This window comes from Bufo gargarizans, unplaced genomic scaffold, assembly GCF_014858855.1.
Source record: "Bufo gargarizans isolate SCDJY-AF-19 unplaced genomic scaffold, ASM1485885v1 fragScaff_scaffold_576_pilon, whole genome shotgun sequence".
Classification (NCBI taxonomy): domain Eukaryota; kingdom Metazoa; phylum Chordata; class Amphibia; order Anura; family Bufonidae; genus Bufo; species Bufo gargarizans.
This window is the reverse complement of record NW_025334140.1, coordinates 260,725-279,088: the sequence shown is the minus strand read 5'-3', so window position 1 is coordinate 279,088 and position 18,364 is coordinate 260,725. Positions and strand designations below refer to the sequence as shown.

Here is an 18,364-nt window from a genome sequence, read left to right as displayed (position 1 = left end):
ATTTATGTGTGCTGTGTGATATACATTACCTATGTGCACGGTATAGCAGTGTCATTTATGTGTACTGTGTGATATACATTACTTATGTGTACGGTATAGCAGTGTCATTCATGTGTACTATGTGATATACATTACCTATGTGTACGGTATAGCAGTGTCATTTATGTGTACTGTGTGATATACATTACCTATGTGTACGGTATAGCAGTGTCATTCATGTGTACGGTGTGATATATATTACTTATGTGTACGGTATAGCAGTGTCATTTATGTGTACGGTGTGATATACATTACCTATGTGTACGGTATAGCAGCGTCATTCATGTGTGCTGTGTGATATACATTACTTATGTGTACAGTATAGCAGTGTCATTTATGTGTACTGTGTGATATACATTACTTATGTGTACGGTATAGCAGTGTCATTTATGTGTACTGTGTGATATACATTACCTATGTGTACGGTATAGCAGCGTCATTTATGTGTACGGTGTGATATACATTACTTATGTGTACGGTATAGCAGTGTCATTCATGTGTACGGTGTGATATACATTACTTATGTGTACGGTATAGCAGTGTCATTTATGTGTGCTGTGTGATATATATTACTTATGTGTACGGTATAGCAGTGTCATTTATGTGTACTGTGTGATATACATTACTTATGTGTACGGTATAGCAGTGTCATTCATGTGTACGGTGTGATATACATTACTTATGTGTACGGTATAGCAGTGTCATTTATGTGTGCTGTGTGATATATATTACTTATGTGTACGGTATAGCAGTGTCATTTATGTGTACTGTGTGATATACATTACTTATGTGTACGGTATAGCAGTGTCATTCATGTGTACTGTGTGATATACACTACCTATGTGTACGGTATAGCAGTGTCATTTATGTGTGCTGTGTGATATACATTACTTATTTGTGCGGTATAGCAGCGTCATTTGTGTGTACTGGACTGTAGCATTGTAAATTTGCACAATATGGCGGTGCCTCTTTCGTGCTGGTGTTACACACGTGTACAATATTCTTTTTGCTGTATGAACCCCGATGCCGGAGCTACAGGTCTGATTTAGGCGGTTTCGCGCCAAACACACAGCGCTTCCCCGGATTATTACGTGGTATGGCGCAGCAGCACATACTGGTTTTTACGCTATTGTGATTTGAGGTCCTGAATGTGACAGAGGAGGATGACTACTCACCGGAGTCCACAGGACGGAGGGACCCCATGACGCCATCGGTCACTTCTGATGCCGAACCTGATGAGGCAAGTAAACGACATGTATGAGAGGCCAGAAGGCTTTACCAGCAGCCGCCTGGTACAGAGCCGGACAGACCCACCGTCACCCAAAAGCAAACCCCCTCCCCCCCAAAGGGAATCTGTCCTCCGAAAATTACCTATTACATTTTTATATTAAACATATTTTTAAAGAATTTTTGATGACGTTATTTTTAATTTTCCATGTCACTATCTACAGTTTAAAAAACCCCTGCAGGTATCCGTTTTTGGTCCGTCCGTCACAGCGTACAGTCCACCATTCACCAGCTGATCTCCTCCCTCCTGACCTCTGGTCACAGAGCATGCCCCCTATACAAGTCACTGACTCCTGTCCGCTACAATAATAAGAATAAGGGTCCATTCACACGTCCGTTGTTTCTTTCCTGATCTGTTCCGTTTTTTGCGGACCAGATCTGGACCCATTCATTTTCAATGGGTCCTAAAAAAAAATAAAAAAATAAAAAATCGGACAGCACAATGTAAACAAATGTAAAAAATGGAACAGATCAGGAAAGAAACAACGGACGTGTGAATGGACCCTAAAAGGAGACGCGTCACTGGTCTGACGGACAATATAAAATATAGGTGACAGATTACCTAAAAAAAAAAAAAAACACACATATGGCCTCGCCCTTATATTAGTCTGTGGTCGCCGACAGTATAAAGAAATAAAACAATGACCCTTCAGGGGGCGACTCGCACCGTAGTGACCCTTCAGGGGGCGACTCGCACCGTAGTGACCCTTCAGGGGGCGACTCGCACCGTAGTGACCCTTCAGGGGGCGACTCGCACCGTAGTGACCCTTCAGGGGGCGACTCGCACCGTAGTGACCCTTCAGGGGGCGACTCGCACCGTAGTGACCCTTCAGGGGGCGACTCGCACCGTAGTGACCCTTCAGGGGGCGACTCGCACCGTAGTGACCCTTCAGGGGGCGACTCGCACCGTAGTGACCCTTCAGGGGGCGACTCGCACCGTAGTGACCCTTCAGGGGGCGACTCGCACCGTAGTGACCCTTCAGGGGGCGACTCGCACCGTAGTGACCCTTCAGGGGGCGACTCGCACCGTAGTGACCCTTCAGGGGGCGACTCGCACCGTAGTGACCCTTCAGGGGGCGACTCGCACCGTAGTGACCCTTCAGGGGGCGACTCGCACCGTAGTGACCCTTCAGGGGGCGACTCGCACCGTAGTGACCCTTCAGGGGGCGACTCGCACCGTAGTGACCCTTCAGGGGGCGACTCGCACCGTAGTGACCCTTCAGGGGGCGACTCGCACCGTAGTGACCCTTCAGGGGGCGACTCGCACCGTAGTGACCCTTCAGGGGGCGACTCGCACCGTAGTGACCCTTCAGGGGGGCGACTCGCACCGTAGTGACCCTTCAGGGGGCGACTCGCACCGTAGTGACCCTTCAGGGGGCGACTCGCACCGTAGTGACCCTTCAGGGGGCGACTCGCACCGTAGTGACCCTTCAGGGGGCGACTCGCACCGTAGTGACCCTTCAGGGGGCGACTCGCACCGTAGTGACCCTTCAGGGGGCGACTCGCACCGTAGTGACCCTACACGCAGCGACTCGCACCGTAGTGACCCTAACCCTAGATACTTCTAATGTGAGAAGTCCGCAATGAATGACAGACTCACCAGAAGGAGCAAAGCACCATGAGAAGCAGTAAGCAGTTCAGAAGACAGCAGCATCTCCTGCCACAGCTCCTGTGATCTGAGGGAAGAAGAGACAAGAACATGACAACAAGGCAGGGAAGTCCTACTGTGCACAGTCCATACATACAGGAGAAGCGGTACTGTGCACAGGCCATACATACAGGAGAAGCGGTACTGTGCACAGTCCATACATACAGGAGAAGCGGTACTGTGCACAGGCCATACATACAGGAGAAGCGGTACTGTGCACAGTCCATACATACAGGAGAAGCGGTACTGTGCACAGGCCATACATACAGGAGCAGTACTGTGCACAGTCCATACATACAGGAGAAGCGGTACTGTGCACAGGCCATACATACAGAAGCAGTACTGTGCACTGTCCATACATACAGAAGCAGTACTGTGCACAGGCCATACATACAGAAGCAGTACTGTGCACAGGCCATACATACAGGAGCAGTACTGTGCACAGGCCATACATACAGGAGAAGCGGTACTGTGCACAGGCCATACATACAGGAGAAGCGGTACTGTGCACTGTCCATACATACAGGAGCAGTACTGTGCACTGTCCATACATACAGGAGAAGCGGTACTGTGCACAGTCCATACATACAGGAGAAGCGGTACTGTGCACAGTCCATACATACAGGAGAAGCAGTACTGTGCACAGGCCATACATACAGAAGCAGTACTGTGCACAGTCCATACATACAGAAGCGGTACTGTGCACTGTCCATACATACAGAAGCGGTACTGTGCACTGTCCATACATACAGAAGCAGTACTGTGCACAGGCCATACATACAGGAGAAGCGGTACTGTGCACAGGCCATACATACAGGAGAAGCGGTACTGTGCACAGGCCATACATACAGGAGAAGCGGTACTGTGCACAGGCCATACATACAGGAGAAGCGGTACTGTGCACAGGCCATACATACAGGAGAAGCAGTACTGTGCACTGTCCATACATACAGAAGCGGTACTGTGCACTGTCCATACATACAGAAGCAGTACTGTGCACTGTCCATACATAGAGAACAGAAGCGGTACTGTGCACAGTCCATACATACAGAAGCGGTACTGTGCACTGTCCATACATACAGAAGCAGTACTGTGCACAGTCCATACATACAGAAGCGGTACTGTGCACAGTCCATACATACAGAAGCGGTACTGTGCACTGTCCATACATACAGAAGCGGTACTGTGCACTGTCCATACATACAGAAGCGGTACTGTGCACAGTCCATACATACAGAAGCGGTACTGTGCACAGTCCATACATACAGAAGCGGTACTGTGCACAGGCCATATATACAGGAGCGGTACTGTGCACAGGCCATACATACAGAAGCAGTACTGTGCACTGTCCATACATACAGGAGAAGCGGTACTGTGCACTGTCCATACATACAGGATAAGCAGTACTGTGCACTGTCCATACATACAGTAGTAGTATCGTGTACCGTCCATACAAGAGAAGCGGTACTGTGCACTGTCCATACATACAGGAGAAGCGGTACTGTGCACAGGCCATACATACAGGAGCAGTACTGTGCACAGGCCATACATACAGGAGCAGTACTGTGCACAGGCCATACATACAGGAGCAGTACTGTGCACAGGCCATACATACAGGAGCAGTACTGTGCACAGGCCATACATACAGGAGCAGTACTGTGCACAGGCCATACATACAGGAGCAGTACTGTGCACAGGCCATACATACAGGAGCAGTACTGTGCACAGGCCATACATACAGGAGCAGTACTGTGCACAGGCCATACACACAGGAGCAGTACTGTGCACAGGCCATACACACAGGAGCAGTACTGTGCACAGGCCATACACACAGGAGCAGTACTGTGCACAGGCCATACATACAGGAGCAGTACTGTGCACAGGCCATACATACAGGAGCAGTACTGTGCACAGGCCATACACACAGGAGCAGTACTGTGCACAGGCCATACATACAGGAGCAGTACTGTGCACAGGCCATACATACAGGAGCAGTACTGTGCACAGGCCATACACACAGGAGCAGTACTGTGCACAGGCCATATATACAGGAGCAGTACTGTGCACAGGCCATACATATAGGAGCGGTACTGTGCACAGGCCATACATATAGGAGCAGTACTGTGCACAGGCCATACACACATGAGCAGTACTGTGCACAGGCCATACATACAGGAGCAGTACTGTGCACAGGCCATACACACAGGAGCAGTACTGTGCACAGGCCATACATACAGGAGCAGTACTGTGCACAGGCCATACACACAGGAGCAGTACTGTGCAGGCCATACATATAGGAGCGGTACTGTGCACAGGCCATACACACAGGAGCAGTACTGTGCACAGGCCATACATATAGGAGCAGTACTGTGCACAGGCCATACACACAGGAGCAGTACTGTGCACAGGCCATACATACAGGAGCAGTACTGTGCACAGGCCATACACACAGGAGCAGTACTGTGCACAGGCCATACATATAGGAGCGGTACTGTGCACAGGCCATACACACAGGAGCAGTACTGTGCACAGGCCATACATATAGGAGCAGTACTGTGCACAGGCCATACACACAGGAGCAGTACTGTGCACAGGCCATACATACAGGAGCAGTACTGTGCACAGGCCATACACACAGGAGCAGTACTGTGCACAGGCCATACATATAGGAGCGGTACTGTGCACAGGCCATACATATAGGAGCAGTACTGTGCACAGGCCATACACACAGGAGCAGTACTGTGCACAGGCCATACACACAGGAGCAGTACTGTGCACAGGCCATACATACAGGAGAAGAGAAGCAGCTATCCTGTCCAGATGTGGTGATGGGACCCTTGTGAAGGACTGCTGTTCACATAACAGTGACCGATTCTAGACATTTGTGGACATCCACCCTTCCACCTCCAGTTACTAGAGAACAAGCCTGGGCTCCTGACTGAGGGGGGCACCGACGTTGGTAGGACTAAAGTTATCAGGAACAGCTACCCACCCCCCACCATCGTGCACTTACACATCTCCAGGAACATGGCTGTCGGGCTGCTCTATCTGCAGGTCCTGGCGACTGGAGCAGGTGCTGCCTCACTCTCCTCCTTCATGACAAAGACTCTACACCCCTGGGACTGGGAGCAGCTGCCTCCAGCCTCTGGGGAAACAGCAGCAACGACATCAAAGACCATGCCGGTAATCCTGGGTCCCCGTGTCGGTGCGGTAATGTTCAGTACGACCATTTACATGGGGCTGCCACTCACTCCTTCATCCCAAGTGTTGTGTTTGGAAATCCCGGGATGTGAGGAGATTAAATATTCTCTACTCCATAATGGGGCGGCCATCTTGCCTGAGATAACAACTTATCCCCTATTCACTGGATAGGGGATCGTTGGGAGTCTGACTGCTGGGGCCCCCAGCAATCAGTGGGATGAGGGCCCGTGTTCCCTGATTGAATAAAGCACCAAACATGCATATCCTAAAGGCCACATAGGGTTGGAACGGAGCTGTGTGGATCCCCATTCTAGTGGCCAGTGGAGGCCTATCGGGCTTGTAGTCTTAGTGGAACCGAATATATAGCCAAGATTAACTGGCTAATCAATTTAGAAAGAGGGGTGCTATCACCAAATTGGAGAAACTCCTTGGATTGACGCCCCAGGGCACTGGTGTGAGGGGTATTAATACCGGACGTGTGCTGTTGGATCCGTGATTGGTGGTCTCTCCACAGGGGGAGTTGTGTCTGATAGCAAAATGTCATTTTACCCACAGGATCCAGATTTAGGGCAGTATTGTTGAGAGTAGGAAAGGAGCACGTATTTATCACAAAGACATGATGGTGAGGAACGTGGAGCATGGAGAGCATCATCAGGAGGGTTATGGGGGCTTGTGTTTGTAAAATGTTAATAAAAATTACTTAATTCAGATCCCCATCAGTGATGACCTAGTGTGTAAATCACATTTTTAGGTTTACCATGTTTTTAAAGTATTTCTGATGATGTTATTATAAGTTCTCGCACCGGCCACTAAGCCTAATAATTCTTGGTCTGTACTGATCACTTAATGCAGTTATCTGCTTATCTATCATTGTATCACCTCTGTGTATAGATAAGACAGGATCCAGCATTCACAATAGCCGATTGTCACAGTTTATCTACTCCCCTCCCTGCACAATGACCTCTGCACAGGGCACAGAGCATGCCCAGAAATCTCTCCCACAGAAGTCAATGAGGTCCCTCCCGTCCATGGCGTCTGTGGCCCATGGGGCTGCCGTAACACAATTGTCACACTTGGAGACACTCTAGAGGCTTGTTTATACCGGTTCTTTTATTGCTCCATCCACAGTACTAAAACCATGTACTGCGGCGCTGGAGCGGCGCTCTTCTTCTCACCATAGGAGAGGTTGTATCGCCAAACAGTGCGTATGCTGCCATATACTGCAGATCCGCACATCCAGCGAATGAAAGAAGAAAGAAACAACTTAAGATCTTGGAAAAGCAAGTAAAGATCTTTCCATTATTATCAAACCAATAGTGCTGTAATATATGATGTGCTGCCAGGAGAAGCGCTTACTGTCCTGCAAGTAAACCGTACGAGCGTCAATTCATATAAATGTACGGTGGGATAGGGCATATACATGGGTATAGAGCAGGGATGGCCAACCTGCGGCTCTTCAGCTGTTGTAAAACTACAACTCCCACCATGCCCTGCTGTAGGCTGATAGCTGTAGAATGTTCGGGCATGATGGGAGTTGTAGTTTTGCAACAGCTGGAGAGCCTCAGGTTGGCTATAGTGAATAGGACTTGGTACACGAAATAGAGTTATGGTACTAATAATGAATTACAGTTCATTTTTTAAATTTAATGTATTTTATTAATTTAGTGGAATGTTTGTAGTCTTATGTGTTTAGTACTCTGTGTATGGAGCAATAAACAAGATGTCTCTGGAGTGCCGCCCAAAGTTACAATGGTTACAACTGACTGGATTCACACCCATCCACAGTGAAAAGGGAGGCGAGCCACCAGATCAGAATATTCTGTGCAAGATGGCCCCACCCCACAATCATGTTGACGATGGCTGCCGCCCCCCTCCCCAATCATGTTGACGATGGCTGCCGCCCCCCCCCCAATCATGTTGACGATGGCTGCCGCCCCCCCCCCAATCATGTTGACGATGCCCCCACCCAGTCATGTTGACGATGCCCCCACCCCCAATCATGTTGACGATGGCTGCCCGCCCCCCCCCCCAATCATGTTGACGATGCCCCCACCCCCAATCATGTTGACGATGCCCCCACCCCCAATCATGTTGACGATGCCCCCACCCCCAATCATGTTGACGATGCCCCCACCCCCAATCATGTTGACGATGGCTGCCCGCCCCCCCCCCCCAATCATGTTGACGATGGCTGCCGCCCCCCCCCCCCAATCATGTTGACGATGCCCCCACCCAGTCATGTTGACGATGCCCCCACCCCCAATCATGTTGACGATGCCCCCACCCCCAATCATGTTGACGATGCCCCCACCCCCAATCATGTTGACGATGGCTGCCCGCCCCCCCCCCCCAATCATGTTGACGATGGCTGCCGCCCCCCCCCCCAATCATGTTGACGATGCCCCCACCCAGTCATGTTGACGATGCCCCCACCCCCAATCATGTTGACGATGGCTGCCCGCCCCCCCCCCCCCCCCAATCATGTTGACGATGGCTGCCGCCGCCCCCCCCCCCCCAATCATGTTGACGATGCCCCCACCCCCAATCATGTTGACGATGCCCCCACCCCCAATCATGTTGACGATGCCCCCACCCACAATCATGTTGAAGATGCCCCACCCACAATCATGTTGAAGATGCCCCCACCCACAATCATGTTGACGATGCCCCCACCCACAATCATGTTGACGATGGCTGCCACCCCCCCCCCCCCCCCAATCATGTTGACGATGGCTGCCGCCCCCCCCAGTCATGTTGACGATGGCTGCCGCCGCCGCCCCCCCAATCATGTTCTGAAAATGGAATCTAAAATCTGCAGAGGGGAGATGTTCATTGACTTGTACAGGACAGGGTTGAGGCCATGTAGAGGTGCACCACTGAGGACAGCGATCGGCAGTCACGTTTTCCACACCATTGCAGCCAGGCAGAATCACTTGCTGTTAGGCAAGTACTGCTGCAAGTATTACTTTGGGCCATTTCCCAGCATCGCCCAGGTATTTTTAACCCAAACCGTTTAACTGACTTGGGACATCCTTTTGTCACGCAGATGGATCTGTCAGGTGCGTATCGGGCAGAACAGAGGCCGATTCTGGTATAAAGCTTATGATGATTAACGGAATGTTGGGAAGTGTAGTTCTGGACGAGCATCTGCAACCACTACTGACTGCAGAGGGCCTGGGAGAATCATACGGCCATACCTGCGCTGGGAACATGCCACAACCTGCTCGGAAAAGCTCTCTACCAAAGGCTCCCTGAAAGTCTGCCACTTCTGTCTGGGGCAGCATTAGATCCTGTATTCGGTCACTGATCGGCCATAATGGGCGCTCTGATCCATAAAGCTTGATGCAGCAGAACCGAGGTCCCCACTCCTCCAGAATGTGGATCCTGCTTCTCCAGAGAGATTAAAGGGGTTTAAACCCACAAAGAGCATCTACCGACAGGCTGGGGCTCCACAGACGCTATACCCCGATATCTACAACAGGGCTGGCTCACACAACCTCACTGCATGAGCACACGGTGGAGGCTGATAGGATGGGTGGGAACACATGCACCTCCATGGTCTATGGTTCCTTCAGCATCATAGTGACATCAGTGGCAGGGCACAAGCTTTACGATCTCTCCATTCAAAATCCTGGCTGTGACGGGTGGGGTTCCAAACAGTAGGGACCCCAGCAACTATTAATAATTATAGTTAAGAAATGTCCTATGTGGGGAAACCTTGTATGAAGGAGGGAGCGTAGAGAGTGAAGAAACGCTACTCCTGCAAGAGCAGACCAAGCCCTCGGAAGGTAGAGACAACCAGCGCCAAGGATCATGAGGAGCACTGCTCTGGAATTTACTCATCATTTATGAGTGCACCATTAGCTTGGGATTTTGAAGAAAGTCACTTCACACAGGGAGAAGGAGCCAGTTGTCAGTCTCATCTGGTGGAAGCACATTACAGAATACATGTCTCTGACTGCCACCACCTTGGAACCAGCACGTCACACCTCAGCAAACGTGGCACTGGCAGCCAGTCTCCATACCAACGTGCCTCAGTATACCCTAGATCCAGACTTGATGTGCGGACGACTTCATGAACGTTCCAGAAGCCATGCTGCAGAGGGACACAACTATAATGACACATGAGCCCACAACACAATTCAAGCCCTGAAGTCCATAACATCATTCAGGTCTTTATTCTATAAAATCCTCAGAACAAACTTCTCAACCTCCTAAACCATATTAACCCTCCCCCTGAAAGTGGAGTCTCTGTGCCTGTAAAGACCCGCATTACTTCACACTGGCTTTAGCCAAGTCCTCCGGCATAATACGTCCACGCTTGCGAGCCCGGTTCTTCTTTTTCTCCAGCTTAGCCACCTTCTTCTTCTTGATATTGCGGCTCCTTTTGTCTTGTCTCTGCTGCATCTTTTCGGCTGTATTCTGTGTTCTCTTGTCCCAGAGCTTCTTCCTCTGTTCCTTCTGCTTCTCTTTCCTCTTAAGGGCGGTTTTCAGCATTCCTTCATCATCCTTGATCTTCAGGCCCTCAGCTTTGTACAGAACATTAGTCCATTTAATCTTGTCCTCAAACTCCTTGGCTTTCTCCTGGTCTTTGGCTCTCAGCTCTTCCAGTTTGCCCTTCCGGGCCTCCAGGCGGCTCAGCAGCTGCTTGTAGTTCTTGCCTGTCATGGGTGTTATTTTGCCCTTTACGCTTTGCTTCTTCTCTTTCTTCTTCATGACCTTATTGAGTGGTTCATCGTGAACCTCCACCTTATTGAACACCAGTGGAGGCTGGGTCGAGTCCTTTGTCAGGTCCTCTGTGCTCTTCTCCCCTGAGGAGGTTTCCGCCTGTGGCGTCTGTTGTGTCTCCATCTTCAATTCCTTCCTTTTCCTCTTCTTCCGCTCTCTCTCTTGCTTCCTCCTTTGTCGCTTTTTATTGATCTCTTCAGTGGAAAGAGTTTTGTTGGAAACCTGCATCCCAAAAGAAGGAAACATTGACTCCACAGAATCTGCAGGCTGCCCCATGCCATGAGGAGGGCCACGCTCATTTATGCTTCACTTCAAGGCTACAAAGTGCGCTGTACACTGGACTCACCTGCCCCCGAGACTCCTCAATCTTTTCATGGAGACATTTCCTTAGTAGGTCAACTGTGGAGAAGGAGCTCAGAGCCGGCTCTGCAGGGGAAGCACAAGGGTTAAGGGGATAAAAAAAACACCCCTGTAAGAACACCCTCATACAGAAATGACACGGGACCCCAAAGTATGACCCTCCCCCCACTACAAGGTCATGTCTCTGCGCACTGCCTCTGAACCGGCTCTAAGGCTACTTTCACATTTGCGGCAGAGTGATCCGGCAAGCAGTTCTGTCACTGGAACTGCCTGCTGGATCCAGAAAAACGTATGCCAACTGATGGCATTTGTAAGACTGATCAGTCAGAAAAAAAAATAATGCATTGAAATGCCGGTTCCGTCTTTCCGGTGTCATCCGGCAAAACGGATCCGGCATTTATTTTTTGTTCACCAGAAGGACGGATCCGGCACTAATATATTCCTTTGGAAAAAAAGGCAGATCCAGCATTCAGGCAAGTCTTCAGTTTTTTGGGCCGAAGATAAAACCGTAGCATGCTGCGGTTTTATCTTTTGCCTGATCAGTCAAAATGACTGAACTGAAGACGTCCTGAACGGATCACTCTCCAGTCAGAATGCATGGGGATACGCCTGATCAATTCTTTCCCGGCATTGAGCCCTTTTGACAGAACTCAGTGCCGGAAAAGAAAAACGCAAGTGTGAAAGGGCCCTAAGTGCAGCTTTTGATTCTGGTTTGATTTTAACCCTGTAAGTAATGGAAATGAGGCAGATCAGTGCAGCCTCCCCACCCTGCGTTATACACCAGTCACCTGTCCTGTGCGGTACAGAGACCATTACTGGCGGCCTGTGGGCACGTCCCTGCATGCCTCGCTCCGGCCTCAGCTTTCTCAGCTTCTTCTTCTTCTTGGGGCCATGAGGCTCCTCTGGATTTCGGCTTCTAAAAACTGGAGATCAGAGGGAGAGAATCAGTAACAGACTGGTGGAAGAGTAAGCCGGACACGACATGAAGAAGAAACCGCACCTTCGTCTGCTCTACGTTTCGGCGTTCCTTTACTCGGCTGCGCACAGACCTTCTTGCCCAGACTTTGCAGATAGGAGTCCTTACTCACCAGAGACGCCATCGCAACCTACAACCAGAAAAGGCACACGTCAGCAACAACCAAGGCCTCAGCTGCACTGCCACCTACAATACCCTAATGGTTATGGAGCCACAGCTGCACTGCCACCTACTGCAATACCACTGGTTATGGAGCCGCAGCCGCACTGCCACCTACTGCAATACTACTGGTTATGGAGCCGCAGCCGCACTGCCACCTACTGCAATACTACTGGTTATGGAGCCGCAGCCGCACTGCCACCTACTGCAATACTACTGGTTATGGAGCCGCAGTGCCACCTACTGCAATACTACTGGTTATGGAGCCGCAGCCGCACTGCCACCTACTGCAATACTACTGGTTATGGAGCCGCAGCCGCACTGCCACCTACTGCAATACTACTGGTTATGGAGCCGCAGTGCCACCTACTGCAATACTACTGGTTATGGAGCCGCAGCCGCACTGCCACCTACGGCAATACTACTGGTTATGGAGCCGCAGCCGCACTGCCACCTACGGCAATACTACTGGTTATGGAGCCGCAGCCGCACTGCCACCTACTGCAATACTACTGGTTATGGAGCCGCAGCTGCACTGCCACCTACTGCAATACTACTGGTTATGGAGCCGCAGCTGCACTGCCACCTACTGCAATACCACTGGTTATGGAGCCGCAGCCGCACTGCCACCTACTGCAATACTACTGGTTATGGAGCCGCAGCCGCACTGCCACCTACTGCAATACTACTGGTTATGGAGCCGCAGCGCCACCTACTGCAATACTTCTGGTTATGGAGCCGCAGCTGCACTGCCACCTACTGCAATACTACTGGTTATGGAGCCGCAGCTGCACTGCCACCTACTGCAATACTACTGGTTATGGAGCCGCAGCCGCACTGCCACCTACTGCAATACTACTGGTTATGGAGCCGCAGCCGCACTGCCACCTACTGCAATACCACTGGTTATGGAGCCGCAGCCGCACTGCCACCTACAATACCCTAATGGTTATGGAGCCGCAGCCGCACTGCCACCTACTGCAATACTACTGGTTATGGAGCCGCAGCTGCACTGCCACCTACTGCAATACTACTGGTTATGGAGCCGCAGCTGCACTGCCACCTACTGCAATACCACTGGTTATGGAGCCGCAGCCGCACTGCCACCTACTGCAATACTACTGGTTATGGAGCCGCAGCCGCACTGCCACCTACTGCAATACTACTGGTTATGGAGCCGCAGCGCCACCTACTGCAATACTTCTGGTTATGGAGCCGCAGCTGCACTGCCACCTACTGCAATACTACTGGTTATGGAGCCGCAGCTGCACTGCCACCTACTGCAATACTACTGGTTATGGAGCCGCAGCTGCACTGCCACCTACTGCAATACTACTGGTTATGGAGCCGCAGCTGCACTGCCACCTACTGCAATACTACTGGTTATGGAGCCGCAGCTGCACTGCCACCTACTGCAATACTACTGGTTATGGAGCCGCAGCTGCACTGCCACCTACTGCAATACTTCTGGTTATGGAGCCGCAGCTGCACTGCCACCTACTGCAATACTACTGGTTATGAAGCCGCAGCTGCACTGCCACCTACTGCAATACTACTGGTTATGGAGCCGCAGCGCCACCTACTGCAATACTACTGGTTATGGAGCCGCAGCGCCACCTACTGCATACTACTGTTATGGAGCCGCAGCTGCACTGCCACCTACTGCAATACTACTGGTTTATGGAGCCGCAGCTGCACTGCCACCTACTGCAATACTACTGGTTATGGAGCCGCAGCTGCACTGCCACCTACTGCAATACTACTGGTTATGGAGCCGCAGCTGCACTGCCACCTACTGCAATACTACTGGTTATGGAGCCGCAGCTGCACTGCCACCTACTGCAATACTACTGGTTATGGAGCCGCAGCTGCACTGCCACCTACTGCAATACTACTGGTTATGGAGCCGCAGCTGCACTGCACCTACTGCAATACTACTGGTTATGGAGCCGCAGCTGCACTGCCACCTACTGCAATACTACTGGTTATGGAGCCGCAGCTGCACTGCCACCTACTGCAATACTACTGGTTATGGAGCCGCAGCGCCACCTACTGCAATACTACTGGTTATGGAGCCGCAGCGCCACCTACTTGCAATACTACTGGTTATGGAGCCGCAGCTGCACTGCCACCTACTGCAATACTACTGGTTATGGAGCCGCAGCGCCACCTACTGCAATACTACTGGTTATGGAGCCGCAGCCGCACTGCCACCTACTGCAATACTACTGGTTATGGAGCCGCACTGCCACCTACTGGTTATGGAGCCGCAGCGCCACCTACTGCAATACTACTGGTTATGGAGCCGCAGCGCCACCTACTGCAATACTACTGGTTATGGAGCCGCAGCGCCACCTACTGCAATACTACCGGTTATGGAGCCGCAGCGCCACCTACTGCAATACTACTGGTTATGGAGCCGTCTGGACTCCATGGAAACACATGGCCTCAAATATCAGTCACTACAAAAAGCAGGCCGTCCACCTTTAGAAAATCACAAAGAGACAATATGTACGGCGCGCATCACTCCGCCTAAAGCATAATTCCTGAGTCAGAACTGCAGCACCCGGGGACCGGTGAGGAGCATCTGGAGCCCCGGGGAGAAACTTTTTCTTGCACTTCAATATCCTTTTAAATATTAGCACATAGTTTATGGGATTATAGACATTTTAAGGTCATAATTGCACCAAATAATGAATTTATGGTCTAATATACAGATAGAAACCAGACAGAGTTAAGAAAGGAGCAGTTTAGGAAATTTATTAATGCACATTTATGTGCTAATTCCACAGGTCAAAAAGACGGACAATTAAGGGTGAAAGAAGGATGGGACGGGGACGGTGTCCCAAGAGCGGGACGGGGGGTGGTCCAAGAGAGGGACGGGGGGGTGGTCCAAGAGAGGGACGGGGGGGGGGGGGTGGTCCAGAGAGGGACGGGGGGGGGGGGGTGGTCCAAGAGAGGGACGGGGGGGTGTCAGAGAGGGACGGGGTGGGGGTGGTCCAAGAGAGGGACGGGGGGGGGGGGGGTGTCCAAGAGAGGGACGGGGGGGGGGGGGGTGTCCAAGAGGGGACGGGGGGGGGGGTGGTCCAAGAGAGGGACGGGGGGGGGGTGTGGTCCAAGAGAGGGACGGGGGGGGGGTGGTCCAAGAGAGGGACGGGGGGGGGGGTGGTCCAAGAGGGACGGGGGGGGGGGGGGGGTGGTCCAAGAGAGGGACGGGGGGTGGTCCAAGAGAGGGAGGGGGGTGGTCCAAGAGAGGGACGGGGGGGGGGTGGTCCAAGAGAGGGACGGGGGGGGGTGGTCCAAGAGAGGGACGGGGGGGGGGGTGGTCCAAGAGGGACGGGGGGGGGGGGGTGGTCCAAGAGAGGGACGGGGGGGGGGGTGGTCCAAGAGGGAGGGGGGGGGGGGTGGTCCAAGAGAGGGACGGGGGGGGGTGGTCCAAGAGAGGGACGGGGGGGGGTGGTCCAAGAGAGGGACGGGGGGGGGGGTCCAAGAGAGGGACGGGGGGGGGGGTCCAAGAGAGGGACGGGGGGGGGGGGTGTCCAAGAGGGACGGGGGGGGGGTGTCCAAGAGAGGGACGGGGGGGGGTGTCCAAGAGAGGGACGGGGGGGGGGGTGGTCCAAGAGAGGGACGGGGGGGGGGGGGGGTCCAAGAGAGGGACGGGGGGGGGGGTGGTCCAAGAGAGGGACGGGGGGGGGGGGTGGTCCAAGAGAGGGACGGGGGTGGGGGGTGGTCCAAGAGAGGGACGGGGTGGGGGGTGGTCCAAGAGAGGGACGGGGTGGGGGTGGTCCAAGAGAGGGACGGGGGGGGGGGTCCAAGAGAGGGACGGGGGGGGGGGGTCCAGAGAGGGACGGGGGTCCAAGAGAGGGACGGGGTCCAAGAGAGGGACGGGGTCCAAGAGAGGGACGGGGTCCAAGAGAGGGACGGGGTCCAAGAGAGGGACGGGGGACGGGGGTCCAAGAGAGGGACGGGGGGGGGGGTCCAAGAGAGGGACGGGGGGGGGGGGGTCCAAGAGAGGGACGGGGGGGGGGGTCCAAGAGAGGGACGGGGGGGGGGGGGGGTCCAAGAGAGGGACGGGGGGGGGGGTTGGTCCAAGAGAGGGACGGGGGGGGGGGGGTCCAAGAGAGGGACGGGGTGGGGGTGGTCCAAGAGAGGGACGGGGGGGGGGGTGGTCCAAGAGAGGGACGGGGGTGGGGGTGTCCAAGAGAGGGACGGGGGGGTGGGTCCAAGAGAGGACGGGGGGGGGGTGGTCCAAGAGAGGGACGGGGTGGGGGTGGTCCAAGAGAGGGACGGGGACGGGGGTCCAAGAGAGGGACGGGGGGGGGTGTTCCAAGAGAGGGACGGGGGGGGGGGGTGGTCAAGAGAGGGACGGGGGGGGGTGGGTCCAAGAGAGGGACGGGGGGGGGGTTGTACCAGAGAGGGACGGGGGGGGGGGTTGGTCCAAGAGAGGGACGGGGGGGGGTGGTCCAAGAGAGGGACGGGGGGGGGTGGTCCAAGAGAGGGACGGGGGGTGGGGGTGGTCCAAGAGAGGGACGGGGGGGTGGGGTGGTCCAAGAGAGGGACGGGGTGGGGGGTGGTCAAGAGAGGGACGGGGTGGGGGTGGTCCAAGAGAGGGACGGGGTGGGGGTGGTCCAAGAGAGGGACGGGGTGGGGGTGGTCCAAGAGAGGGACGGGGGGGTGGTCCAAGAGAGGGACGGGGGGGGGTGGTCCAAGAGAGGGACGGGGGGGGGGTGGTCCAAGAGAGGGACGGGGGGGGTGGTCCAAGAGAGGGACGGGGGGGGGGGGGGTGGTCCAAGAGAGGGACGGGGGGGGGGTGGTCCAAGAGAGGGACGGGGGGGGTGGTCCAAGAGAGGGACGGGGGGGGGAGTGGTCCAAGAGAGGGACGGGGGGGGGGGTGGTCCAAGAGAGGGACGGGGGGGGTGGTCCAAGAGAGGGACGGGGGGGGGGGTCCAAGAGAGGGACGGGGTCCAAGAGAGGGACGGGGTCCAAGAGAGGGACGGGGGGGGGGGGTCCAAGAGAGGGACGGGGGTCCAAGAGAGGGACGGGGACGGGGGTCCAAGAGAGGGACGGGGACGGGGTCCAAGAGAGGGACGGGGGGGGGTCCAAGAGAGGGACGGGGGGGGGGGGGTGTCCAAGAGAGGGACGGGGGGGGGGGGGTCCAAGAGAGGGACGGGGGGGGGGGGTCCAAGAGAGGGACGGGGGGGGGGTCCAAGAGAGGGACGGGGGGGGGGGGGGGTCCAAGAGAGGGACGGGGGGGGGGGGGTCCAAGAGAGGGACGGGGGGGGGGGGGTCCAAGAGAGGGACACTTGAGAGGCATGAAAGAAGTGCACGTGGGATGGAAGTGTCTGTCTGTGTCTGTTTGTCTATCTACCTACCTGTCCGTCCGTCCACAGGCTCCCGGGCAGGACCTACCGCTACCGTCAGAACCAGCTCGTCCCACGCAGTAAGCCACCATTCAACACATGGAGCATCAGACTGTACTAACAGAGCACAGAGACCAATCACTCGCGGCCATCCAGTCTGGAAAAGGAGCAGAACTGACAGATCACATCATTCTTCATTCGATTATCTGCGCCTGACGCTAACTACAGGCTCCAGCTAGAGTGACCCAGGAGCGGAGCATGCTGGGATGCCGGAGGTCTCACTGCAGGGTTCCGCCTACAATGTACGGGCTGTGTGAGCTCAGTTCCTTCCTGCAGTCCGTACATTACAGCCAGTGTAGCAGAGACGTGCCTAGAATGTACTGGCTCCTCTGAGGATCGCCCTGCAGCCCATTCAGTCTACACTGTACAATGAGTGTTAGAATGCATCCTGCAGACCATAGGGGCACCTGTGAGGTCCTTCCTGCAGACCATAGGGGCACCTGTGAGGTCCTTCCTGCAGACCATGGGGGCTTCTGTGAGGTCCTTCCTGCGACCATGGGGGCTCCTGTGAGGTCCTTCCTGCGACCATGGGGGCTCCTGTGAGGT

General features: G+C 54.0%; 2 protein-coding genes across 6 annotated transcripts in view; both read right to left on the bottom strand.

Annotated features, from left to right (window-relative positions):
* Positions 1–10,190, bottom strand: part of LOC122922624 (histo-blood group ABO system transferase 2-like) — a 28,764-nt gene extending 18,574 nt beyond the window's left edge. Inside the window, exons 1-3 of one of the 3 annotated variants that reach the window (XM_044273309.1) lie at positions 9,373–10,190; positions 2,927–3,002; positions 1,215–1,271 (exon numbers count right to left, since the gene is read on the bottom strand). In XM_044273309.1, the coding sequence (XP_044129244.1) occupies positions 1,215–1,271; positions 2,927–2,946 (77 nt within the window). In that variant the 5' untranslated portion in view covers positions 2,947–3,002; positions 9,373–10,190. Of the gene's footprint in view, positions 1–1,214; positions 1,272–2,926; positions 3,311–9,372 lie in introns of those variants that run through there. The other 2 variants (XM_044273307.1, XM_044273308.1) reach the window with 2 other exon arrangements.
* A 121-nt stretch (positions 10,191–10,311) lies between these two features.
* SURF6 (surfeit 6) lies at positions 10,312–17,997 on the bottom strand. 3 transcript variants are annotated; one of them, XM_044273310.1, is made up of 5 exons: positions 17,771–17,997; positions 12,264–12,369; positions 12,052–12,186; positions 11,250–11,329; positions 10,312–11,125 (listed from the first exon to the last, which is right to left on the bottom strand). In XM_044273310.1, the coding sequence occupies exons 2-5, from the start codon at positions 12,361–12,363 to the stop codon at positions 10,448–10,450; spliced, it is 993 nt and encodes a 330-aa protein (XP_044129245.1). In that variant the 5' UTR covers positions 12,364–12,369; positions 17,771–17,997; the 3' UTR covers positions 10,312–10,447. The 3 variants fall into 3 exon arrangements, with proteins under 3 accessions (XP_044129245.1, XP_044129246.1, XP_044129247.1); XM_044273311.1 differs by having other exon boundaries at positions 12,264–12,371; positions 17,777–17,997; XM_044273312.1 differs by lacking the exon at positions 17,771–17,997 and having other exon boundaries at positions 12,264–12,388.
* Between the last annotated feature and the right edge of the window lie 367 nt (positions 17,998–18,364).